Below are 27,990 nucleotides of genomic sequence, written 5' to 3'. Positions count from 1 at the left end.
TCCCAACGGGGTGGAGCCCGCTTGCAGCTAGCGTACACTGAAGGATATGTTTATGTGCTCCACATTGCAGCAGGTAACTGTTACTAACATTGTTTCCTCAGAGGGCTTTTGTTTTAATAATGCACTTTAAAGGTAGCTATTTTTACTTTTTGCCCATTTTGTTTTAATAATGCACTTTAAAGGTAGTTATTTTTACTTTTTGCCCATTTTGTTTTAATAATGCACTTTAAAGGTAGTTATTTTTACTTTTTGTCCATCGGCCACAGTTGCTGGCGAGTGCCTAATAAGGATTCACAGATATGGTCTTTTCATATAGGCTTCTATAAATAACCCTAATGACACTGAACGCGGAGCAACAAATCATGTGTTGTTCTTTTGCGCATTTTAACAATTTTAAATTAATTGAACTAAATGTAATCCTCGTGAGGACGAAGGCATTCCCGTAGACTTAAATCGGCTTCAGGAATCTGTGTAAGCCTATTTGTGCTCTTAATATCTTTTCCCCAACATTTCATTGCAGAGTGCGTCTGAAGGATGAATAGCAGTGGACCAGCATACCCATTAGCCTCGCTTTATGTCGGTGACCTTCATCCTGATATCACTGAGGCCATGCTGTACCAGAAGTTTTCTCCGGCTGGTCAGATCATGTCCATCCGTGTGTGCCGTGATGTCATTACACGGAGATCCCTAGGATATGCTTACATCAATTTCCAGCAGCCTGCTGATGGTGAGCACACTCTTACTTGGGTGTTGCAAATTGAATCGAGAATGCTCTTGCAGCTCTGTTCTGGAATTTATTTATTGAATTTATTTATTGAATGTAATTTAGATGAATTGCATTTTAATAATAATGAATTACCCAAACTAGTCACCACTTTTAGTGATTCAAGCACTTCTCTAAATGGTAAATCTCACTTTTCTCCACATTAAAGCGGAATGTGCTCTTGACACAATGAACTATGAAGTCATCAAGGGTCGTCCAATCAGGATCATGTGGTCACAGCGAGATCCAGGTCTGAGAAAGTCTGGTGTGGGAAACATCTTCATCAAGAACATGGATGAGTCTATTGACAACAAGGCTCTCTATGACACCTTTTCTGCCTTTGGTAACATCTTGTCATGCAAGGTACATCTGTTTTCATTACTGTGTGTGTTTATTGTTAAATGCAGTTTTATCCACAAGTTGATTGAAATAATTTACAATGTAACTAATGCGTTTTTCATCCTAGGTGGTTTGTGATGAGAATGGCTCAAAAGGTTATGGGTTTGTGCACTTTGAGACTCAAGAAGCAGCCAACAGAGCCATTGAGACCATGAATGGCATGCTTCTGAATGATCGCAAAGTGTAAGTATTGACACCAGTGGTTCTCAACCAGAGAGCAAGGGAAAAACTAGGGGTCTCTGCAAACACACAACATCAAGATGTCAACAATTTCTTTTTCAATTAAAGTGACTGTAAGTAGGAATTAATCCCATCTAGTGGTGAAATTGTATTTTGCATTCAAACTAATTTTACTCTCCAGCGCCTCGCTTTTTCAAATGCGTGTTGCATCTACGGTAGGCGATATGTACCAAAAAGCTTTGACAGGGTGTTTTCTAATAGCACTTCGTTTTGGCGACGATGTTTTCTTCTCCTGTGGCGCGGCATATGTATGGTCCATAATAAGAATGCAATCCAGACTTTTAAACTTGCCGGTGCAGTTTCAAGCGCCTCTCACTGCTTCGCACCTGCGTTTCTGGCTCTGACCGAAAACGCGTTGTGGAAATGCGTTGGCTTAGTACTTTTTGTCCCTCTCTGCTATTATAGTTTTGCAAGATGGCGGAACTACATGGAAGCCTCCGTCCACCTACCCGTCCCATGTATATAAAGATAATAAATTCTTCATTTACGAGGATTAGTTTAAACATTGGCATAGGTATTTGTACACCATTGAGGGCATATTTATGAATAAAAATATTGATTTTAGATAATAAAATACCTAAAAAGTTACTTATTGTCCCTTTAAATTCAATGGCTCAAAAGCCCTTCATTAACTATTGTTTTTATTAAAGAAAACACAGTTCTGTAATATAGACTTCCTCATCCTCTCCTTGATCTTTTTCCACCAACCAGGGGTGGAAAAACTTGGTCCACTTCTTTGGAAGTGAAGTAATTTGATATTATTCAAAGCAAGGACAAAACATTATGCTAGTTCTGTCATTACTATTTGATCATTTATGGACAGATGTATATGTATTTGTGTTTACACTTATCTTTTATTATTATTTGGTATAGTATTGAATACATTTTGAATGGTTTTATATTTCTGGAGTATTTTGTATTTGCTTTTTCTTGCAAGTTTACTTTCTGCAATAATTCAAAGTCCGTATTGCGATTCACAAAAGTAAGTGACGTTTAATCTGCATTTGCAGGTTTGTAGGGCATTTTAAGTCTCGTAAGGAGCGTGAGGCCGAGTTGGGAGCTAAAGCCATGGAGTTCACCAATGTGTATATTAAGAACTTCAGTGAAGATATTGACCGTGAGAAACTGAAGGGCATCTTCTCTGAATTTGGTAAGCAGTTTCAATTTGTTTGTTTTTTTGTAAAGACATTCTTTGGAAATGTAGTGTTAAATATGCAAATGCGCTAAAAGTATCAGCAGGGGGTATTAAACTTTGATTTAAGATCTAGAATTCAAGCACTTTTCATTAGGAGTATTGATTCTGCTTCTTTTAAAGCTGGCTATGGTTCACAGGTAAGACCCTTAGCGTGTGTGTGATGACGGATGAAAGGGGACAGTCTCGTGGCTTTGGATTTGTCAACTTTGAAAACCACGGAGATGCAAGGAGGGTAAGAAAACAAATTTTGCAGTATGTGTGAGTAGATTTGAAGACTGAAGCCTTTTCTCTCTATGGTAGGCAGTAACTGAGATGAACGGCAAAGATCTGAATGGCAGAGTCCTGTATGTGGGCAGAGCTCAGAAAAGACTGGAGAGGCAGGGAGAACTCAAGCGCAAGTTTGAGCAAATAAAGCAGGAGCGCATACAACGCTACCAGGTACATGTGCACATGCTTGCTTGCAGTGTTGGATAAGTTACTCGAAAGTAATTAGTAATCTGATTACTTTTATAATTGTAATTTGATTACTGCATTTAAAAAGTAGTTTAAAAAAAGTTTTTTGATAAAGTTTACTTTATCAAACCTAGAAAATACACTACAAAGTGAAACTCAGTTCTTTCCTTCATTTAATATTGACTGAAAAATTATGAGTCTTATTTGTATACACTTGCAATATAAAGAACCTTTTTTTTTGCTTTTGTAAAATAAAGAAAAAAAATATAGGGTGTGCTTTCTGCATTCTCAGTCTCCGTAAACATCTTCCTTAAATGAGTCACTAAAATAAATGAAAATTACATATCTAAAGAAAGCTTGAAGTTTCTTTTTCTTGAATAAAGTCATGTCGAAAACAAATATTCTAATAAAATAATCCATGTGAAACCAACGCGGGGTACAGTCTTTCCCGTCTGAGCTCACCTATAATGTGATCCCACCCATGCACATTGTGTGCTATAAAATAATCATCCACGCTAAATCAGGCTTGAGCTGCGCAAACCTGTAAATGTCCAATTCATCTCAGTAAACAAAGAAAAATTCAAGTTAATCTCAGCTACTTTTCATTTTTGGAAGAAGACGCACTGTGAGGAATAAGCCTAGAATTTACCCCAGAAGAATTCGATGCAACTGGGCTTAATCCAGAGGAGGATCTCATTCTTTTGCCTTTTGTAGGACAGCGCAGCAATTGACCTGCCATTCAAGTAGCCACGCCCTAATTATGCAGAACTTTAAGGCTTAATATAATTTAATTAGATGAGTTATAAACAAACAAAAAAAACCTCCCCCAACAGTTGTCAGGAAGGCATGAAATTATCTATATAGATCAAACCCACTTTTTGTACCAAGCTGTTAACATTTTTTTTCTGCTGTAAAGGTGTTTTAACATGGGTGGTCTATGGGACAATGACTCCCTTTTGGAGCCAGTCTCTTGTGGCCAGTCGATGAATTGCAGTTTTAGTAACTTCTTTTGGTCAAAACACGAGCGAGAAACATGCTGCACAAAATTGTTAATGTACATGTATGGGCTTTTTTAGATGGAGGCCCAGGATGCTTCGATAGCGGCCTTAAGCTCATCCAGAGTGTTGGGTCTTGCGTCTCTCAACTTTCTGTTCACAATATCCCACAGATTCTCTATGGGGTTCAGGTCAGGAGAGTTGGCAGGCCAATTGAGCACAGTAATACCATGGTCAGTAAACCATTTACCAGTGGTTTTGGCACTGTGAGCAGGTGCCAGGTCGTGCTGAAAAACGACCTGGCATGGAAGCATGAAGTGCTCCCAAATCTCCTGATAGCTAGCTGCATTGACCCTGCCCTTGATAAAACACAGTGGACAAACACCAGCAGCTGACATGGCACCCCAGACCATCACTGACTGTGGGTACTTGACACTGGACTACAGGTATTTTGGCATTTCCTTCTCCCCAGTCTTCCTCCAGACTCTGGCACCTTGATTTCCGAATGACATGCAAAATTTGCTTTCATCCGAAAAAAGTACTTTGGACCACTGAGCAACAGTCCAGTGCTGCTTCTCTGTAGCCCAAAGTGGCTTGACCTGGGGAATGCGGCACCTGTAGCCCATTTCCTGCACACGCCTGTGCACGGTGGCTCTGGATGTTTCTACTCCAGACTCCGTCCACTGCTTCCGCAGGTCCCCCAAGGTCTGGAATCGGTCCTTCTCCACAATCTTCCTCAGGGTCCGGTAACCTCTTCTCGTTGTGCAGCGTTTTTTGCCACACTTTTTCCTTCCCACAGACTTCCCACTGAGGTGCCTTGATACAGCACTCTGGGAACAGCCTATTCGTCCAGAAATTTCTTTCTGTGTCTTACCCTCTTGCTTGAGGGTGTCAATGATGGCCTTCTGGACAGCAGTCAAGTCGGCAGTCTTACCCATGATTGCAGTTTTGAGTAATGAACCAGGCTGGGAGTTTTTAAAAGCCTCAGGAATCTTTTGCAGGTGTTTAGAGTTAATTAGTTGATTCAGATGATTAGGTTAATAGCTCGTTTAGAGAACCTTTTCATGATATGCTAATTTTTTGAGATAGGAATTTTGGGTTTTCATGTGCTGTATGCCAAAATCATCAGTATTAAAACAATAAAAGACCTGAAATATTTCAGTTGGTGTGCAATGAATCTAAAATATATGAAAGTTTAATTTTTATCATTACATTATGGAAAATAATGAACTTTATCACAATATGCTAATTTTTTGAGAAGGACCTGTAGCTGCCCACACACTTCCAGGTGTGTGTTCACTTCTCACTGCTGTGTGTGTGCACTTGGATGGGTTAAATGCAGAGCAACAATTTCAAATAAATGTCACGACTTTCACTTTGAAAGGGAATATCGATGATTTATACTACACATTTTTCACACTGCATTTGTAACTTAAGTATAGCAAATTTTATTGACATTAGTTAAGTCACCTTTATTTATATAGCACTTTAAACAAAAATACATTGCGCCAAAGCAACTGAACAACATTCATTAGGAAAACAGTGTGTCAATAATGTGAAATGACAGTTAAAGGCAGTTCATTATTGAATTCAGTGATGTCATCTCTGTTCAGTTTAAATAATGAATGCAAATGAATGCACAGACACTAAGTCAACGATATCGCTGTAAATGACATGACGCCAACTAAGCAAGCTAGAGGCAACAGTGGCAAGGAACCAAAACTCCATCGGTGACAGAATGGAGATAAAAAACCATGGGAGAAACCAGGCTCAGTTGGGGGGCCAGTTCTCCTCTGACCAGACGAAACCAGCAGTTTAATTCCAGGCTGCAGCAAAGTCAGATTGTGCAGAAGAATCATCTGTTTCCTGTGGTCTTGTCCTGGTGGTCATCTGAGACCAGATCTTTACAGGGGATCTGTATCTGGGGCTCTAGTTGTCCTGGTCTCCGCTGTCTTTCAGGGATGTAGAGGTCCTTTCTAGGTGCTGATTCACCATCTGGTCTGGATACGTACTGGATCCGAGTGACTGCAGTGACCCTCTGATCTGGGTGCAGACTGGATCTGGTGGGTTTGGTGACCTCTGAATGAGAGAAACAGACTAATATTAATATAGATGCCATTCTTCTAATGATGTAGCAAGTACATCGGGTGTTATGAGAAGTGTTCCCAGTTCCGGTTTACCTAATTAATGCAGCCTAAAAATCCTTTAACGGATTTGGATATCAGAAGCATATTAGTGTTATGTGTAAGCCAGGTTAAAGAGATGGGTCTTTTAATCTACAGGAGTGGCCAAAAGTTTTGAGAATTACATAAATATTAGTTTTCAAAAAGTTTGCTGCTAAACTGCTTTTAGATCTTTGTTTGTTGTTTTCTGTGATGTACTGAAATATAATTACAAGCACTTCATACGTTTCAAAGGCTTTTATCGACAATTACATGACATTTATGCAAAGAGTCAGTATTTGCAGTGTTGGCCCTTCTTTTTCAGGACCTCTGCAATTCGACTGGGCATGCTCTCAATCAACTTCTGGGCCAAATCCTGACTGATAGCAACCCATTCTTTCATAATCACTTCTTGGAGTTTGTCAGAATTAGTGGGTTTTTGTTGATTGAAGATCAATCTGTCCCTGATGTTTTTTTTTGGAGAGAAGTGGCTTCTTTGCTGCCCTTCTTGACACCAGGCCATCTTCCAAAAGTATTCACCTCACTGTGCGTGCAGATGCACTCACACCTGCCTACTGCCATTCCTGAGCAAGCTCTGCACTGGTGGCACTCCGATCCCGCAGCTGAATCCTCTTTAGGAGACGATCCTGGCGCTTGCTGGACTTTCTTGGACGCCCTGAAGCCTTCTTTACAAGAATTGAACCTCTTTCCTTGAAGTTCTTGATCCTATAAATTGTTGATTTAGGTGCCAAATAGGAAAAGGATCTGCTGCCCGCAGTTGATTTTGATATTCTAGGTATTATCAAATTGCCTGAGTTTTGAGAACGCATCGGACGTGGAGGATTATAATGTAACAGGAGCTCATTCAAAATACTGAGGTGCTAAACCATTCAGGGCTTTATAAGTAATGAGCAATATTTTAAAGTCTATACAATGTTTGATAGGGAGCCATTGCAGTGTTGACAGGACCGGGCTAATATGGTCATACTTCCTGGTTCTAGTAAGAACTCTTGCTGCTGCATTTTGGACTAGCTGTAGTTTGTTTACTAAGCGTGCAGAACAACCACCCAATAAAGCCTTACAATAATCTAACCTTGAGGTCATAAAAGCATGGATTAACATTTCTGCATTTGAAATTGAGAGCATAGGCCGTAATTTAGATATATTTTTGAGATGGAAAAATGCAGTTTTACAAATGCTAGAAACGTGGCTTCCTAAGGAAAGATTGCGATCAAATAGCACACCTAGGTTCCTAACTGATGATGAAGAATTGACAGAGCAGCCATCAAGTCTTCGACAGTGTTCTAGGTTATTACATGCAGAGTTTTTAGGTCCTATAATTAACACCTCTGTTTTTTCAGAATTTAGCAGTAAGAAATTACTCGTCATCCAGTTTTTTTTTTATATCGAATATGCATTCCATTCGTTTTTCAAATAGGTGTTTCACCGTGCTGTGAAGAAATTTAGAACTGCATATCATCAGCATAACAGTGAAAGCTAACACAATGTTTCCTGATGATATCTCCCAAGGGTAACATATAAAGCGTGAAGAGTAGCGGCCCTAGTACTGAGCCTTGAGGTACTCCATACTGCACTTGTGATTGATATGATACCTCTTCATTCACTGCTACGAATTGATGGCGGGCATATAAGTACGATTTAAACCATGCTAATGCACTTCCATTAATGCCAACAAAGTGTTCAAGTCTATGCAAAAGAATGTTGTGGTCAATCGTGTCAAACGCAGCACTAAGATCCAATAGAACTAATAGAAAGATACAACCACGATCAGAAGATAAGAGCAGGTCATTTGTAACTGTGAGTTAAGTCTCAGTACTATGATATGGTCTAAATCCTGACTGGAATTCCTCACAGATAACACTTTTTTTTTTTTTTTTTTTTTTTTCCCAAGAAGGAATATAATTGTGAGGATACTACCTTTTCTAGTATCTTGGACAGAAAAGGGAGATTCGAGATCGGTCTATAATTAACTAGTTCTTTGGGGTCATTAGTAACTGTAATCAAATTACAAAAGCCTTCATTTATAATATAAGCATTACATTACTGCGTTACCAGGAAAACTAATTAGAATACAGTAACTGTTATTGTGTGTAACACATCATACCCAACTCTGCTTACCTGTATGGTAACTTGTATAAATCTGCAAACAGCCAAAATTCAGTGTCATCCTAATCATCTGAGAAGGATATGCATGCGCTAAACTGTATGTTGGTTTTTTCAGGACCGTTTTAATGCATGCATTGTTTCTTGAATTTTAGGGAGTAAATCTCTATGTAAAAAATCTAGATGACAGCATTGATGATGAGAAGCTGAGGAAAGCGTTTGCTCCTTATGGAACCATCACCAGTGCAAAGGTAATGTTAAGTGCAACAGAACACTCAACTTAATAAATAACGTCAACGCTAACAGGATAACAAACTACTAAATATAATAAAAATGATTCACAAGTTTGATAGGAGTACAAGATAAGTCTTAAAAATCAGACATTGGTTAAACATTAGTTCATAACATTATTTATAAACATAGTGTGTGTGATGTCAGTTATATTGGCACAATTCTGCTTAAGGGGTCATCCAAATAAATTATAAACGTAAAAAATATTTATGCTTACATTTTTAATCTTGGAAAATCTTTTTTTATTTTTTTTTTTGAAAAAATGACATTTTCAAGTAGATATATAGCCATTATTTTAGCTACATTGCAACACAATTTTCACCATCCAACCCATTCATATTTAATATATTCCAACTAATAAACCTAATAAAAACAAACTTTAGTTACTTGAAATAAAATTAATCATAAAATTTAATCAAACTTGAACTGAAAATAAAGTAAATAAAAACAGCACTTAAAACATTTTTTATTTTTTTACTAAAATGAGAATCACTATAAATGTAAAAATACTGTAATCTGAATGATGCTAAAATGCAGGTTTTGCCTAAAAATATATTACATGATCATAAATGTGAGAATTTCAAAAAAAATTCAAGAACTATGTAATTTATTTCATCATAAAATTGAACAAAGTCTTGCTTCTGATTTTCTTGTATTTGGGGATAGGTGATGACCGATGGAGGCCACAGTAGAGGCTTTGGCTTTGTGTGTTTTTCCTCTCCCGAAGAGGCCACGAAGGCAGTGACTGAGATGAATGGCCGTATCGTTAGCACTAAACCACTGTATGTGGCTCTTGCCCAGAGAAAAGAGGAGCGAAAGGCTATCCTCACCAATCAGTACATGCAGAGACTAGCCAGCATTCGTGCCATTCCCAGCCCTGCCATACCCACCACCTACCAGCAGAGCTCCGGCTACTACATGACCTCTGTTCCGCAAGTGGGTGGAAGGGTTTATATGCATGTGTGGTTTTGTATGGGGATAGCATTATGTGCATTACTTGTGCTGTGTGAACTTCTATGCATATCTGCATTTCTAGCAGCAGGTTCGCTCTTTTTACAACACTGTACCAAACCTGCGGCCTATGCCACGCTGGACCACTCAGGCTCCTAGAACTCAAGGTAAAGTAACTAATTTTATCTCAATATTCAATTTTTTTTTTTTTTTTAAAGCCCATCAGTGTGCTTTTGTGGTTTTTGTATTTGGATGAGTTAATTTCTGTTATTGGCTGCACTAGCTCCGTTCACAGCTCAGTTTCTAAGACAAGCAGTGCCCCGCAGGCCCTCCACCACCATCAGCACAGTCCGCCAGGCCTCCACTCAGGTTCCTCACATTGTTAACAACACCCAGCGAATGGGTAAGGCTTTTTGCGCGTTTAACAAAGAATAAAAACATCAGCAGAAAGTCCTAACAAAGATACAAAAACTTGTTTGAAGGTGTGTTTGTATACAAGATCTATTTTTCTAGAAGGGGAAATTGGCCTTAATGCATTGGTGTATCTCTTCTCTTAATTACTTTGGTCCATATGTTAAAATGCATGTAATCATATGAGCTAGCATTGACCGATATTAGGGTCATCTTGAATGTTCTGTTTTTGACTGGAATGTGAATAATCTCTTGTGTCTTTTTTTTTTTTTTTTTTTTTTTTCTCTTGACTTAGCCAACATTGGCACACAGACTGCAGGTGGTAGAACTGCAGGAGCGGGGGCTGTAGTCAGAGGAGTCAGTCAATACAAGTACTCAGCAGGTGTCCGAAATGTGCAGCAGGTCATCAGTGCTCCAGCTCCTGTCGTCCACCAGGTAACATGCACACTTATCATCTTTCATTCTGTACTCAAGCTGAATTTGGTTGTGGAGTGGTGCTTGCAGCTTTGCCTTTTGAACCTGGTGTCCTGGAACTGCATCCTACCCATTAGATTAGATCAGGGCTTACGGCGCATGCAAACATCAATATTGTCCATTTTCTCATACTGGTCAACACATAATTACTGTATTTGCATTACTATAAGGGGGGATTTATGGTCGGGGTAGGTGTAGACGTTAATAAGGCATAATCTGGTGTGTAGTTTTTTTTTTTTTTTTTTTTTTTTTTTTCAAATTGTGCAAATCGTCAGAACATCATTGCTACTTTAGGGACTGTTTGACGAGAAATGCAACATTTGAGTGTATTGGACTGATATCATAGACCGTAGAACTTGATTAAAAAAAACACCTAAATGATGGAAGCTTTCGTGGGGAAGAATCTATAGGGAGTGTGTGTGCGCGCGTTTAAAAAAAAAAAAAAGCCTTACATCCAAATAGTTTACTTCGAGAGAACAGGTTTTCTGACCTATACTGCAATCAGTGCATTTAAGACATGTAGGAAAGATTGTATTTACAAGTTATTAGCACATGAATGCCCATCACCACAAAGTAGTCACTAAGAGTTGGAAACCGAGAGTTGTCTTTAAGCTCTGAGTTTCCTAGTTAGGGGCGTGTACTGAGTGTCCAGTTTCATTGGTAGCATGTCAAAATGTTTAGGATGTCATCGTTTAATTTGGTGCTGGAAAATGTGTTTCCCGAAACTCCCATGGTTTCATTGCTTTACAACCACATGCTCGTGATAACATCTCCTGACTGGACTTATATAAAAGCCAAATGGAGACTGAGCATCATCAGACTCGGAGCACTTGAGAGCTCGCTGAGTAAGCTGCTCTGTTTTCAGTGCAGCTCTTTCCAAGCGAGTACTTCTTACTAGCAACTGCTGTATTGGAATTACTCCTCAGTGATGGATGTTTTACACTTAAGCCCCTGCCCATGAAGAACTTTATCGAGATCTCAGTCTGTTGCTTCAATATCAATTTCTTAATGTAATAAGCCACACTGCAATTTATTGTTTTGTTTATTCTGGGCACATCTGCTTTTTTGCATATACAGGTGCATCTCAATAAATTATAATGTGGTGGAAAAGTTTTATTTCAGTAATTCAACTCAAATTGTGAAACTTGTGTATTAAATTCAGTGCACACAGACTGAAGTAGTTTAAGTCTTTGGTTCTTTTAATTGTGGTGATTTTGGCTCACATTTAACAAAAATCCATCTCATCAAATTAGAACACTTCATAAGACCACTAAAACGAACACATTTTTAGTGAATTGTTGGCCTTCTGGAAAGCAATTTGAGTTGAATTACTGAAATGAACTTTACCATGACATCCTAATTTATTGATATGCACCTGTAGTATGCATCAATAAGGTGGTGCATACAGAATCCGGTGACGTATTAGGAATGTGACGCATGAAGTCACATTAGAATGCCCCAACGAACGCGAATAGTCCAGCGAACTGCAAGCACCTCCCTCTAACTCAGGCTTATGACTGCTCAAATGCATGAAACCACAAATAAGATGTAATTTCTGGTAATAAGTGCAACAGGCTGACAGGATAGGTACATTAAAAATTAGATCCAAAGTCGCTATTTATCCACTTATGCAGTAAAACACTGAAACGAGATCAAATCGACGATTTTATTGATGAGCAAAGGCATAACTTATGCTCGAGAGACACCTAGTGGCAGAAAACGACACCACTTTGATCTAACAGCCTCTAGTTGTCGAGAAATGCATGGCTTATACTTGAGGCCCTCTAGAGGTGAACTGAGACATTACAGCTTAAGCTATAACGGTCAAATACTGAAGTTTTGCACTGCTTCAAGGAACCTCAAACCGTATTTCTGTAGATTTGTGGATATTTTGTCTGCCTCTTTGTAATGTCCTAAAGAGATTGAGGGACAGGGTTTCTGCAGGATTAAGCTCAACTTTAAGACTTTAAGACCTGCACAAGTAAAATTAATACGAGTGTGAGATACGAGTGGTGTAGGGCAATGTCTATAGTACCATTTATAACTAAAATTCCTGTAAAAAGCACAATTTACAGTTCAGATACAGGTTTTTACAAAAACAAAGTTTTATAAAAGGATAAACTTTACATTTCAGCCTTTAAGCTATTTTTTTGAGTCACATTCTTGTATTTGGGCTGTTACCAAGCAAATTAATTCAGTATCAACAATTTATCTTTGCAATGCAGAGGAAACAGAAGCTGCATTAGAAGTGGAATTTTAAATTTATTCAGTTTAATGCAGCTCCAAGGGACAATGGAATACTTTAACCAGCTGTTACAAATGCTTAAATGTTTTGATATTTTAAACAAAACATTGAAAACTAATATTTTAAATTTTATACTAAAATTTATTAAAAAAATGAAAAATTACCTTTTTAAATGTTAAATTAAAACTGCCAGCAGAAGGCAATAAGTCACTGTTAATAAGAGAGTCATTGCATTTTAACCGAATCCTTTAAAAGGGTGATTTTGAGGAACAAAACAGCATCCAGTCACTCCATGTCAGTGTTTGAGATGACTTTTGTGAAAGAGAGTAAAAACAGCCAATATAGTGTCTTAAACGCAAGTTTCTTAATATTTATTAATATTGTGTAAAATTTATATTTAAAATATAATTAATATATAATATAATTTAAAGTTTCAGTAATATTTACATAGGTATTGTTAATACACTTAAGTTATAAAAAACATTACTGTAATTTGTGTAAAAAATTACACTTTAATAAATGGTTGACGTGTGGGACAAAGGGTAAAAATGCTTTGCAAGTCAAAGCAGAATGGGTGGTCACCCTAACCATGTACCAACTCTTGAACCCCCTGCAATTCCCTCAGGAACCTCCAGGGGTTCAGAAACCACACTTTTGGAAACCCTGATGCACTCTGCATGGTGTTTTGTTTGCTTTTCATGATATGCTGGACAATCAAATCTTACATTGTCAAAACAACAATAACGATATTATTGTAGACCAAACAAAGTTGGGGGGAATGGTTTTTTTAAGGGGAAGTCGTGGCCTAATGGTTAGAGAGTCAGACTCTCAATCGAAGTGTTGTGAGTTCGAGTCTTGGGCCGGCAGGAATTGTGGGTGGGGGGAGTGTATGTACAGTTCTCTCTCCACCTTCAATACCACGACTTAGGTGCCCTTGAGCAAGGCATTGAACACCCAACTGCTCCCCAGGCGCCGCAGCATAAATGGCTGCCCACTGCTCCGGGTGTGTGTTCACAGTGTGTGTGTGTGTGTGTGTGTGTTCACTGCTCTGTGTGTGTGCACTTCGGATGGGTTAAATGCAGAGCACGAATTCTGAGTGTGGGTCACCATACTTAGCTGAATGTCACGTCACTTTCTTTCTCACTTTTTTTATTTATTTATTTATTTTTTGCATTGTTCTGAACTCTGATCAAAAAAGTACTATTGAAAATGCTCATTTATTTTCTGCCAGCAGGGGAGCGTTTGAGAAAGTTGAGACTTTGAATGTGCAGCGCTTGTTAGGGCCCGAGAGTAACTGCAGTGCAAGGACCCTACTGGAAGTGCTCCGTTTCTTCCTTCCTTCTCCGAAATGAATCACATTTTTGAGGGCCTAAACATCCTCCAAAACTCACGAAACTTTGCACATGCATCAGAACTGGCGAAAATTTACATCTGACATTGGTTTCAGAAGTGGGCGTGGCAAAATGGCTCTATAGCGCCACCTGTTAAATTTCAATGGAGTGCGCCTCGAGCTATGTTTCATGTACATGCATGAAAATCGGTACACGTGTAGCACAATTACTTGAAAAAAAAGATTGTTGGTACAAAATCCAAAACCCAACAGGAAGTAGGTTATTTTGAATATCCTGTACGATTTTTTTTTTTGTGCAGTATTTGCCATTTCCATGCCTCGTACTTTGACGAACTCCTCCTAAAGTTTTAATCGGATTACCTTTTAAATTTGGTGAGGGTTATCATATATTTCGCTGTGAAACAGGAAGTTGCTGTAACTCAGGCAAGCAATGTCTGATCTGCCCCAAACTTCACACGTGTGATGGGTGTTCTGTCCTGAACAAACACCCATGACCAAATTCAGTTATAGTCATAGCGCCACCTGTTGGTACTGGGAAGTGGCATGGTTAACACTGTTTTGGGCACCTTGCAAAATAATAAAAAGCATCAACAAGTGTTAAATAGGCTGGCAAAGTTCTAGAAGCATGTTAAAACATGCTAGCAAGACTTGGCTAAGTGTTAAAGCATGCTATTAATGCAGTGAAGCAGAACATTACTGTAACTTGAATATACGATGTCCAATTTGCCTCAAACTTCACAAGTTTGATTAGAGTCTTGGCCTGAAGATATCTACATGCTCATTTTGTTAGTTATAGCACCACCTACTGGCAACAGGAAGTGCCATGTTTTACACTTATGCACTATTAACAACACCGTAAAATATGCCATTGTGTGCTTATCATGCTAGAAACATTCTCAAAATATTCTGCTAGCAACATTTATGTGCTTAAGGATGCTATTAACACTATGAAACAGGAAGTTGTTCTAACTCATGCATACAATGACCAGTCTTCCCCAAACTTCACCCATTTTATAAGAGTCCTGGCCTGAACACCTCTAAAGGCCAATATTCAGTTATAGCGCCACCTGCTGGCGACAGGAAATTACTTGTTTTATTCTAATTTAAACATGTAATATCTGGTCTGCCCAAAATTCATGTTTGATATGGGTCCTGGCCTTAACTCATCTTTAGGCCAATATTCATTTATAGCCTTAGCGCCACCTGCCAGCAACAGGAAATGACATTTTACACTAACTTAAACATGCAATGTCTGATCTGCCCGAGACTTTGCATGTTTGGTAAGAGTCCTGGCCTGAAGACATTTACATGCTGATATTCAGTTATAATCAAAGTGCCACCTATTGGCAGAAGGAAATGTGGCACAAATATTTACCATTTTATAAGCATATGGCCCAATGTTCGCAGTTCTTCTATGGCCACGGGAGGTAGTGAGCCCGAATACGAGGGCCCTTTCATCGCTGCTTGCAGCTTAAATTTATTTCTTGGAATCATTTCCTTTTTGAAGTTTAATCATCACATTATGCCATATTGCAATTCTTGTCTCTTGTCCCCAAATGTAAGTCCTCTTGATATCATAAGACTTTCTTGTACAATTTAACTTTAAGGCATTAAATTTGATACAACTAAATTTGGGACTGAAGACTTCCCCTGGAGGGAAGCAGATGTAGTGTGGAGGAGGATTGTGTGGAGCTGGGAAACATAAACTGTGACAAATGCTAACATGTTAGCTCACTTTTCCTTTTGACAACTGTCTTTGTTTCACTGTAGTAATTTGTAGATTTCATAACATTTAAAAGTAGTTTCACTTTAAGGATTCAGTGAAAGATCTTGCTTTTTTTTAATTGTTCTGTAACTTGTGGCTATAAAACATTTGTTTTTGCAGAGGAGGAGATTTCTCTTGTGGCAGATGGAGGCACTGTAGCCTCTAAATTTACAAAAGAATTTAAATCTAAAACAAAGGTCTGTGGGTGCTTCGGTTTACACTATGGTTCACAATGGTCTTACACGAGTCACTAGACTGATGTTGGGGGATGGGAACTTCAGTGCTGGGGGAGGAGAACAGATCACATGACCTGAATGCGTCAACACTGAGAGCCAATCCTGTTGTCGAGAGGGGCCCCTTCTCTCACAGGCTTGCCTGTTTCTTGGTAGAAAACCATAAATTACACAAAATATGTAGTTTAAATGATCAGAAATGAATGTGGATACTGACATATATAAGCTCACCGTTCATTCTTCTGTTTTCGCGCACGTGCAGTGGCGCCTTCGCGCATCAAGGATGACACGCAAATTCGTGAAGCGTTCCTTATTTTTGAATGATTTTTAATCGTTAATGGTAATTCAAGATTAAGGTGGATTTAAAAAAAGTATTTTTGGCATACATAGAAAGTGCCTAAAACATGCACATATATCAAACTTTGTGAAATGACAGTTCGGAAGCATTTTATTTCCCTTTTTAAAAATATATATATATTTTATGAGGTGGCAGCAGAACCTCTGCACAACACAGTCCAGGAGCCCCAGTTTACCTCAAAACCACCCCCCACAAACAATGTGAACTTTGCTGACTGTCTCTGTAAATACAAAAATACTGTAAAAGTGGTCAATAGAAAAGCAAATTTCAAATGTAGGACAACCACATAGAGTAAAAATCCAGTTTTAGGCCACTGCGATGTAATTTGACATTAAGGAGCATTAAATTGAGAAATATAACTAACTGTCTTTTTACCGTTTTTTTTGTTTTGTTTTTCTTAGGTAGTACCAACTACAGAGCCGGCGGTTCATGTGAGAGGGAAGGAGCCCCTTACTGCCTCAATGCTGGCGGCTGCACCCTTGAAAGAGCAGAAACAACTCCTGGGTACGAGGCGTGCACACACAATCACTTAAAGGTTTAAAGCAAAATGACACCGTTTTTCCTTATTCCACAGTGTTCTTCCCGCAACTTAGACGAGTTATGTACCTCTCCTGTCTCAGTACATGCACTCAATCACTGTAGCGTGCGGCGCCACTATGCTGGCATTTAGCTCAGCACTATTCTTTCCTTAGGATCCAAACAGGGGTGAATTAAGAAGCTACCAAAGACTTCCATGTTTTTCCTATTTAAAGACCATTACATGAGTAGTTGCATAAGTAAGGAAATCGCCACATATTAGTCACCATTTTTATCCACTTTGGTAACACAAAATAATCTATGGCGGAAGAGCACTTTGCAGCACTTTGACTTCGGCACGGTAAGATCATCACTCCTGGAAACTCCCCTCTCCCTCTAACTTCCGTCAATACAACCAACATGAAGTGTTCCCTCTCGAGGCGGTAACTTAACATTACGTCAGCTAAGATGTATATGGGAACTCCTCCCTCCTCCACTTTCGCTGAAATCTTATTGGCTAACGCCAGCTGGGGGCAGCTGGCCAATTGACGCGAAGCATGCAAATACTGACAGGTCAGCGGGCAGTATAAAATGCATGGGCGCGAAAATTACGTCAGAATCTCTTTCTTCACGCTAGAAGTCTTATCTAAGTCATCGTGGAAGTTACAATAGAGGACTATTCACCCTGTTTTTCCTCTCTGCATCCGATGGCTGCCAATGCTAGATTCGGACCTTCACCAGTTCTGTGTGACCTGCCTGGGAGCCTCACACGGACCACACGTGCACCCACTGTGCCGAGCTGCCAGTGCGCGCCCTCAGAGCCAGAGTGGCTCGGAAAACAGCGGGAATGAGGCCCACTGCCGCCAGCGAGCCGCTGGTGGGCCCTCCCCCGCCCGAAGACGAGTTTGACGTCGGCGTGGTGGACGATAGCTTCCGCCCCACGAACTTCGTCCTCTTCGGAGCTGGTGAGGAAAACGACTCCATGTTGACTTTTGACGTTGGAAAAGGTTTGGGCCTCTCAGTGGGACCGCCCCGACCAAGAGGGCCCTGCAGACCTCCAGGAGGAGCTCATCAGGGTCTTTGGAAAGGCAGTCACGGAGCTGGGTCTCGCTTGCAACGCACCTGACGAGCCTGTGAAAGGTAGCTGGACTCGTGGCTCCTCCAGTCGAGCTGCTGCCAGACGGCACTGAGGCATGCAAGAGCTCGTGGTGAAGTCGTGGGCTGCACACCAATCGGCGCGCACCCACTCTGCCACGCAGGCCATGTTCACGCACATGGACGGGGTGGAAACCCTCCCCCCCACCGTCGAGGAGACTGTTACCGCACACCTGTGCCCGTCTCCCTCTGCATTGGGCTCGGACCACAGCCTGCTTTCCAAGCCGTGCGGTTCACGGCCCATAGACGGACAAAGCCTATACTTCTGAGGGAAGGCAGCTTCTGCTCTTCATGCCAGGGCAATACTCGAGGTGTTTCAGGCAGACGGCGGCACAGTAGCGCTGACGTCATCAGGGATCTGTGCGCGGCAACTGATCTCGCGCTGATGGCTACTAAGCGCTCTGCTCAGCCGTTTCATGGGCTCATGGTCGTCCTTACAGGCACCTATAGCTTACCCTAGCTGACCTGGAAGACGCGGACCGTAGGACGCTCCTAAACGTTCCAGTTGCTCCCTCCGGCCTCTTTGGTGACGCCATGGAGTCATGGAGCGTTTCTCAGAGACACAGAAAGCGCGCCAAGGCAATGAGCCACGTGATGCCCCGTCGCTCACTCCAGTCATCATCTGCGAGGTTCCGCTCTTCTGCACCTCGTCAGGCTCTAAGACCAGCTAAAACAGCCCGCCGTGGCCCCCCGCTCTGAACCGGACGCTCGTTTCGGCCGAAACCAGCAGTGGTAAGAGCCTGGGAGGAAACGTCAGGGTCAGTTGAGGACCCCGCGCAGCGAGAGAGCCAGCGCGCCATCCTTGGCCACCGAGCAGTCTCCCTGTCTGACCGATAAAGTGAAAGAGTGAGTGCGCGGGAGGCCCCGCCCCCAAGCGCCATGTTCAAATGCATCATGTCCCCCATGTTCCTTCGGGCGACGATTGCTATGTCTGTTTAAATGCTGTTTGTGTGAGTTCCACAATTGAAGCATGTATACAATCAACAAAATAGTTTTACTTCCTCTTACACTCAACACTGTGTCACTCGCCCTGTCTCAGAACAGTGCAGAGCCACAAGAGGCTTCTTCAGTGTGTCATCTGGGTCTGCTACATTGCGGGCGCTACAGTTTTGGCTGTAACTCAAGTTCCGCCGAGGGTGTGGTCTTCGGTCCACAAGCACATACGGTCATTCACAGTTGCGTCAGCACTCTGAGACCGTGGAACAGACCGGATATGTTCAGCCCAGGAGTTCTTTTCTTTTCTCTACAACTTCTACTTCAGGCTGGGGAGCAGTGCGTCTGGGCGTCCGGAGTCACAGAGAAGGTGGCACATAAACCATTTGGAATTGGAAGCAGGGTCCTTATCCCTACAAGCCTTTTGGTCGAAATTGGAGTGACAACATGTACTGATTCAAACCGACAACAGGTCTGTGGTCTCGTACATAAATCGCCAGGGCGGCGTGCGCTCCAGAGCTCTATTCAAACAGGCAGTGAGTCTCCTGTTGTGGGCAGACCGACACTTAATCTCCATAAGAGCGTCGCACATCCCCGGTACTTTGAACCGTGGAGTGAGCATGCTTTCGAGGAACGGGATTCCTCAAGGAGATGGAGGCTTCACCCAGGATCAGATCTAATAATTTGGGAGGGAGGAAGTGGATTTGTTTGCCTCGAGCGAGAACAAACACTAAGTCGTTCTTCTCGCTATCTCACTCCCCTCTGCCGGGAGATGCTCTGACATCGCGTTGGCCGGAAGCCAGGCTTACACGTTCCCTCCGGTGAAGATTCTGCCTTGTTGTGCAAAATCAGGGAGGAGAGAGCATCAGTTATACTCGTGGCCCCGAACTGGCTGAATCAGCCCTGGTTCGCGGACCTGAGAGAGTGCATGGTGAAATGGTGCGAGGACATTTATATTGACCCGGGGACCTGTTCCGTGTCGGATGTTTTGCGCTTTCTACAGCACAGTATGGGTAGCGGGAGTTTGAAACCATCTACGCTGAAGGTGTATGTGACCGCTATTGCTGCTTTTCGTTCCCCGGTTGACGGGCAAACGATCGGTAAGCACGCTCTGGTAATCAGTTTTCTCAGGGGAGCAAGGAGATTGTGTACTTCATGGCCGCCCTCCGTGCTGCCGTGGGATTTAGCTCTAGTTTTGAGGACTCTCTTACTACCGTTCAAGCCCTTAGCTTCGAATGTAGTTAAGGAGCTTCCCTGAAGTCTGCTTTGCTTCTTGCTCTCGCCTCGGCGAAGCACCTTGGAGACTTTCATGAGTTTTTGGTGAACGATATTGCATCGGTTTTGGACCTGGCGACTGTAATGTCACTCTACGGCCGAGACCGGGTTTCATTCCAAAGTCACTCAATACACCGTTTTGTTTCCTTGCCCGCCTTATCTGTTGAGCTGTCAGCCTCGTGTGACGCTGATGCTCAGAGCGCCGGGACCCTGTTAGGGTTTTACGGGTGTATATGGATCGCTCTGCCACCTTTCGTCAGTCAGACCAGCTGTTTGTGTGCTTGGTGGATATAATAAGGGACGTGCTGTTTCTAAACGGAGACTTTCTCACTGGATCGTGGACTCTATCGAATGCCAGGGGAAGGATTATCCCCTCAACATCAGAGCTCATTCTGCGAGGACAATATAAATGCTTCCTGATGGGCCTGGTCTAGAGGTATGTCTGTCCAATATTTGTTTTGCTGCTGGATGGTCTTCCCAGAACACAATCGCCAGGGTTTACAAGCTGGATGTACCCTCTGTAGCGTCACATGTACTTTCGGTGAGTTACGTTTTATTCATTGTTATAACCAGCTATACAGTAGTTACCATGGCTGCGAACTCTGTTATTGTTTATATGGTTTATGCAGTAGTCACCGCAAACGCCGTCGACTCTGTTTAACTCTCATGCTTGAGTGCTTATTGCTTTGTGTCTGCCCTGTTTAGTGCAGACTTCGATTTATTGCTTGAAGTTATGCAAATTTTGTTAGGGTCGGAGCAGGTGTCTCATTGGTTTAGTTCCGCCTATCAGATGCAAGCACTCTTAGTGGCACGGCCATTGGCTAGAACAGTCCTGCTTATGTGTGGGGGTGATTGGCTTATCTTCACTGCTCTCACGGCGGGATTTTATACAGTTCCCATATACGTCTTGGCTGACGTAATGTTGAGTTACCGCCTCGAAAGGGAACGTCTCCTGTTACTATCGTAACCTCTGTTCCCTGAGAGGTGGGAACGAGACATTACGTTAGCCGCCGTGGTCGCTGTTTGATCAGCTGTGCTAGCGTTCAGTCATGATTCTGACGTAATTTTCGCGCCCACGGATTTTATACTGCCTGCTGACCTGTCAGTATTTGCATGCTTCGCGTCAATTGGCCAGCTGCCCCCAGCTGGCGTTGGCCAATAAGATTTCAGCGAAAGTGGAGAAGGGAGGAGTTCCCATATACGTTTTGACTGACGTAATGTCTCGTTCCCGCCTCTCAGGGAACCGAGGTTACGATAGTAACCGGAGACGTTTTCAGGAGTGACGATATTACATCGAAACTTCCGTATCTTTTTAGTGTAAAATGGCAGATAGCTATCATATGGGTTTGGAATATAGCTCATAAGATGTCATATCATAATATGAGGAAAACGACCAAACTGTTTGCCTTCCATACAGGCGAGCGCCTGTATCCACTTATCCAGGCCTTGCATCCTACTCTTGCTGGAAAGATCACAGGCATGCTGCTGGAGATCGACAACTCTGAACTACTGCACATGCTCGAGGCTCCAGAGTCCCTGCACTCCAAGGTTCACCTGCTCAAAACATTTACTCGACATTTTAGTCTCAAAGATCAGATTTTGTTTGATCATTGCACTTTTCTGTGTAGGTTGAAGAGGCCGTAGCTGTGCTTCAGGCTCATCAAGCCAAGGAACTGTCGGCAAAATGAGGGAGCTTTGTAAGGCAGGTAATCTATGTGCATTTGTCTGTCGTAATATTTGGTCTTAATCATGCTAAACCAATTAGTTTTTCAATTTTACAGGCATGCACCCTGAAGGTCTGTGAGAGTTGTTCCAAAGATTGAGGGAAAGAAAACAGCACTTCAGAGTCATGCTATTTGATGCATGGTTCGCACACTGCAAATGTCATTTTGCTCTCCAGAGTGTTAAGTTTTGTTCTGATTTTGTTTATAAAAAAAAAAATAGAAAAATAGAAAAAAATAAAATGACAAAAGGCTACAAAATATTTAATTTCTGTGCAATAAAAATGATTCTGGCTTAATGGACATGCAAAATAAGTTTCTGAGTGTGTTATTCTTAAGACTGTTATTTTGAGTTTGTGGCAGGGACACATTTGCAGTAACTTTACATAGCTTTTTATTAAAATAAGCTTTGCATTAATGAATGTGTGTAAAAGATTGGTCTACTTTGCAGAGGTAAGGTACAACCTGAAATGTATAATCTTACAAACCCCACTTGGAATTAATATAAAAACCTTTTGGGATTCAATTAATGTTTGTGCTAAATGCTGGAAATAATATTTAAGAATGGTTTTGTGAATACAACTTATTTTTAGTTTTATGCATAGAATGTATCCAATGAGTGTTGTGATCTGGTATTAACTTGATACTCCTAAGGTTACTAGTGCAGATATTTAAACATTTTTCAGGTAATCTTTTTATTAACATGAATTATATGTGAGAAGTTGTCTATTGAATTAGTGTATTTCCATTTTTGGCTGATCTGCTATTAGTAAACTTTACTTGAAATATAAACATTACATTTCTTAACTACAATAGTTTTTGTAGAGAAAAAGTGGGATTACGAAGATTTTTCATACAACTATTGCTGCTTTTTGAAGTTTTTTTTACTTTATGTAATATACGTGTCTAGTGTCCCCAGAACGATTCTGTAAAGTCTCAGCTCAAAATTCCCAACGGATCATTTATTATATTTTGAAAATTAACTATTTTGAGTGGAAGCAGAAACATGACGTTTTTGTGCCTGTCTCTTTAAATACAAATTAGCTGCTGCTCTCGCCCCCTTTTTCAGATTAGAGCTGCCATTACATCTCAGACCGGTTAAAACATCTGTTTTGGTTCTGGTTATGTTTATCGCGCCGAAATAGTTTTAAACTATTAGTTTATATTAGTTTAAGCTTCTGATTTAAGGTTTTCTGAGAGCACACATCTGAAGCACATGGACAGAAAGCGACTGTCAACAGCATGTGAGTACTAAACTAAGTTCTCTTTCACACACAAGTTTGTTAAAAACACACAAGTTACAAAAGAGATGTTATGTCTGTGTAGGTTTTAGATCTATATGGCAGCAGCAATATACATTAAATAAATCAATAAATCCATTGCTCTGTTGTGTCGTCTGAGGTTGGGACTCTAAATACAGTTCTGGGGCCAGTTCTTCGTACGTTGCTAACTCAGCTGGATTTGAATGTTGACGATTTGGCGTGATCTTTGATCATTTGGTTCTTCGAAGCTCATCCCGGAGCTGCTGTCATAGCAACAGGTCCGTAAGCTTAAACCTGCTCGGGAGCAGGCTTATTTCATGTAAACAGGATTAGATCGCTTCTTTTCAACCAGAACTGATACTCAAAATATGTCTGCTACCACCGCTACTTTATTACAAGTGTATCGTACTGATCCAGGGACAATAATTTAAAATAATAATCATTAAAAAATTTATTTAAAAATAATATAAAAATGCTATGTAGTCCATAACAGCCTACTATAGACACAGCCAGTTTTACTCACTGAAATATTTATTTGTCATAAAATTATTACTTCATAATTGTATTAGAGTCTTACACACATGCTATACAGATAATAGAGTCGTGCATTATTTTGGGTGATGACTGCTATTATAAGAGTGGCTTGATGGAGTGCAGATGCAGATAACATGATATTGAGCCTTAAGAAACTTTCATTAATGCTGTCACGTAACAAATCTGTCCAAATATAAAATGAAATGAATAGATAATTTCTACATTGAAATAAAAATGTAAAGACTGTACAACTATTATAAATTGCGAATATAAATAATTGGGAATCATGAAAAAAATTCTAATAAAATAAAAAACATGCATCTATTATCTGTTTCATGTATCTATTATAACATTTATGTAGTTTTGTTTGCTTGGCTGTTTCCTTATAAAAGTCCAGAAATTTGTCAAGTTTTTCGTCGGGTGTCATTTTAAATTATATGACGTCATTACATTGCCGTCTTGCCACCAGCCAATCGCTGCACTGCTGATCGTGGTTTCGAGTATCGATACATATTACCTTTTAAGCCAACACATCAACGCGCAATTATCTCAGATAACTCAATTCAGCGATACTAATCATACACAACAGGTGTGTTCGAAGAACCCAATTAGCCAGATCATGATTAGCACGATGATATCATCTTGGATGTGTCATTTGATGTAATAAGCGACGTACGAAGAACGGGCCCCTGTTCTCGTCCGTGCAGCCAAAGACACAACACTTGGTATGTTTTGCTCAAACTTTCACCATGGCATTAGTGCTGGTACACTGTCGTCACTTGCAAAATCAAATTGATGGCACATTGTATGGAAGTTTAATATTAAAGGGCGGTAATAATATAATGATCATCTCGAGATCCCATTGCCATGTCACCAAGGGAGCGATATCCGACTTCTCAGACCTTGTAAAAAAAGGGCCTACCAAAACAAAGTTACTGTGTTAACCTATTTCACGTTTCCTTGGTTGGTAGATGCATTCGGGACCTGATCATAACAATTAAAACCTGGCAAAATCAGATTTTCATTAAATGTCACCTTTAATTGCTGCACAAAATTTTTCCAGAAACTAGAATGGTTTTCTTGGTTGATAACCACATGCCCATCACGAACATCTACTGACTGATAAAATCGCCGAACTGAGACTGAACTCCCTAAGCCTGCTCTATTTAAAGGTGGCTCTTTGCAAGTGAGTACTTATCCAGAGTAAATTATTTAAATCAATAGCAATTGTTGTAGTGTTTCACAATGTCCTGCCAGGTGCTTAATTTAAGTTTAAATTAACCCTCTGGTTGTGTTCGGATTCCTGTCACAGTCGTGGTGTTCACGGCCTCCAAATAATTGCTTAAATCTCTCATTATGCCTTATTATATTATCATCAAATATGGGATTCACTGTTTTTGTCAACTTGTTTTCTTTCATTTAGGACTGGTTTTGTGTTTCTATGTGCATCTGATTAATCGTGGGCCTCATTTATCTGAGACTGAGCACCTAATTTTTTGAGTGAAAGAATTTTTATGAATAATTTTCACCATATGAGATTAAAAAAATTGTCAGTTTGCACCATCACACTCTTGTGCTTTATATTAATATAATCTAATATAAAAGCATTTTTCTTGGAAATGCTTTTATATTGTAAAAAAAAAAAAAGGAAAAAAAGAGCACAAAATCACACTTGTGATTGAAAGTGAATGGGGAAGAATGAAAGTAAACGAAACCGCTAGTGTTCAGGAACATGTTGATTATGCTCACATTTGAACGTGTGCTTAAAAAAAAAAAATAGAAACACAAAACCAAACTTAAATGAAGGAAAACAATTTGATAAAAAGATTGAAATCCAATTTCTGGTGATTAATATAACATAATGAGATATTTATAAGCAATTGATTGTAGGCCGGTTATCTTTGACTGGGAACACCACAAGTGTGACTAGTTATATAATAAAAAATTTCCTTTCTCTTTGGAGTGTTACAAACTCTTGGTTCATAAAGAAGATCTGTAAAGTTGCAAAGACTAAAATCTCAGATCCAAAGAGATATTCTTTATAAAGGTATGTTTACCATGCCAACCTAAAATGCCTTGTTTAAACATGTCCCCACATCTCTACATCACGATGTGGGAAGATTTGCATAACGCCACCCAAATATTCACACAAAGAAAGAAGTCAAAAAAGGACACAACTAGAAATCAGTGGTTAAGTTGTAATTTCAACACCGTTCCACAACAGTTCACAAATCTTCAGATGTGTGAGAGCATTTTATGGAGGACGAGGACTGTTTCCTGGAAGAGTAGCCTACAGCACCAGCATCATAAAGTGGGGCAATTCCAACTCTGCAAAGACAGTCTGGCGCCTCTGACTCGCAGTCTGTAAGTACGTTTTATATATTTAAAAAATTTGTCACTGACATTTCAAATGCAATTGTAAAGTAGCAGTTGTTGTTTGTCATTTCTCTGATCACAAATGCGGACAGTTTTTTTGTTTACGGAGCATGATATGTAATGCATACAGTATAATCATTATAATCCATAATTATGTCCCCACTAGATGCAACAAATGCCTTGTATGTAAGGGGTTTTATTGGTTTTCTACATTATGTGGAGAATTTTTTTTTTTTTTTACTTTAAACTACATAAACCCATTGCATTACACCAAATAGTTATTTTTTATCATATGACCCCTTTAAAATAGTGTGACCAAATGCATGAAACCACAAACATGTTAAGTGTTTAAACTGCAGAGCAAGGAAAGATTAAATTATGGAATTACAATTTCGCTATTATTCTGGTACCGAAAATTAAGACCAAAGTGATGCTTCTAATCAACAATGGCATAACCTACAGTCGTGGCCAAAAGTTTTGAGAATTACCTAAATATTAGTTTTCAAAAAGTTTGCTGCTAAACTGCTTTTAGATCTTTGTTTTAGTTGTTTCTGTGACGTACTGAAATATAATTACAAGCACTTCATACGTTTCAAAGGCTTTTATCGACAATTACATGACATTTATGCAACGAGTCAGTATTTGCAGTGTTGGCCCTTCTTTTTCAGGACCTCTGCAATTCGACTGGGCATGCTCTCAATCAACTTCTGGGCCAAATCCTGACTGATAGCAACCCATTCTTTCATAATCACTTCTTGGAGTTTGTCAGAATTAGTTGGTTTTTGTTTGTCCACCCGTCTCTTGAGGATTGACCAAGTTCTCAATGGGATTAAGATCTGGGGAGTTTCCAGGCCATGGACCCAAAATTTCAACATTCTGGTCCCCGAGCCACTTAGTTATCACTTTTGCCTTATGGCACGGTGCTCCATCGTGCTGGAAAATGCATTGTTCTTCACCAAACTGTTGTTGGATTGTTGGAAGAAGCTGCTGTTGGAGGCTGTTTTGGTACCATTCTTTATTCATGGCTGTGTTTTTGGGCAGAATTGTGAGTGAACCCACTCCCTTGGATGAGAAGCAACCCCACACATGAATGGTGTCAGGATGCTTTACTGTTGGCATGACACCGGACTGATGGTAGCGCTCACCTTTTCTTTTCCGGACAAGCCTTTTTCCAGATGCCCCAAACAATCGGAAAGGTGCCTTATCGGAGAATAGGACTTTTCCCCAGTCCTCAGCAGTCCATTCACTATACTTTCTGCAGAAGATCAATCTGTCCCTGATGTTTTTTTTGGAGAGAAGTGGCTTCTTTGCTGCCCTTCTTGACACCAGGCCATCTTCCAAAAGTCTTCGCCTCGCTGTGCGTGCAGATGCGCTCACACCTGCCTGCTGCCATTCCTGAGCAAGCTCTGCACTGGTGGCACTCCGATCCCGCAGCTGAATCTTCTTTAGGAGACTATCCTGGCGCTTGCTGGACTTTCTTGGACACCCAGAAGCCTTCTTTACAAGAATTGAACCTCTTTCCTTGAAGGTCTTGATGATCCTATAAATTGTTGATTTAGGTGCAATTTTAGTAGCCACAATATCCTTGCCTGTGAAGCCATTTTTATGCAATGCATGATGGCTGCACGCGTTTCTTTGCAGGTCACCATGGTTAACAATGGAAGAACAATGATTTCAAGCATCACCCTCCTTTTAACATGTCAAGTCTGCCATTCTAACCCAATCAGCCTGACATAATGATCTCCAGCCTTGTGCTCGTCAACATTTTCACCGGAGTTAACAAGACGATTACTGAAATGATCTCAGCA

At 40.5% G+C, this 27,990-nt stretch overlaps 1 protein-coding gene across 2 annotated transcripts; it reads left to right on the top strand.

The window, feature by feature from the left end:
- On the top strand, positions 1-22,325 carry LOC132097486 (embryonic polyadenylate-binding protein-like). 2 transcript variants are annotated; one of them, XM_059503222.1, is made up of 16 exons: positions 1-73; positions 521-727; positions 933-1,126; positions 1,230-1,345; positions 2,413-2,552; positions 2,735-2,829; positions 2,898-3,035; positions 8,487-8,582; positions 9,289-9,558; positions 9,659-9,740; positions 9,857-9,976; positions 10,280-10,419; positions 16,812-16,914; positions 21,707-21,837; positions 21,918-21,995; positions 22,071-22,325. In XM_059503222.1, the coding sequence occupies exons 2-15, from the start codon at positions 535-537 to the stop codon at positions 21,975-21,977; spliced, it is 1,878 nt and encodes a 625-aa protein (XP_059359205.1). In that variant the 5' UTR covers positions 1-73; positions 521-534; the 3' UTR covers positions 21,978-21,995; positions 22,071-22,325. The 2 variants fall into 2 exon arrangements, with proteins under 2 accessions (XP_059359205.1, XP_059359206.1); XM_059503223.1 differs by lacking the exon at positions 1-73 and adding an exon at positions 110-182.
- Positions 22,326-27,990: the final 5,665 nt, after the last annotated feature.

This window comes from Carassius carassius, chromosome 21, assembly GCF_963082965.1.
Source record: "Carassius carassius chromosome 21, fCarCar2.1, whole genome shotgun sequence".
NCBI lineage: Eukaryota > Metazoa > Chordata > Actinopteri > Cypriniformes > Cyprinidae > Carassius > Carassius carassius.
This window is presented reverse-complemented; position numbering and strand designations above follow the sequence as displayed.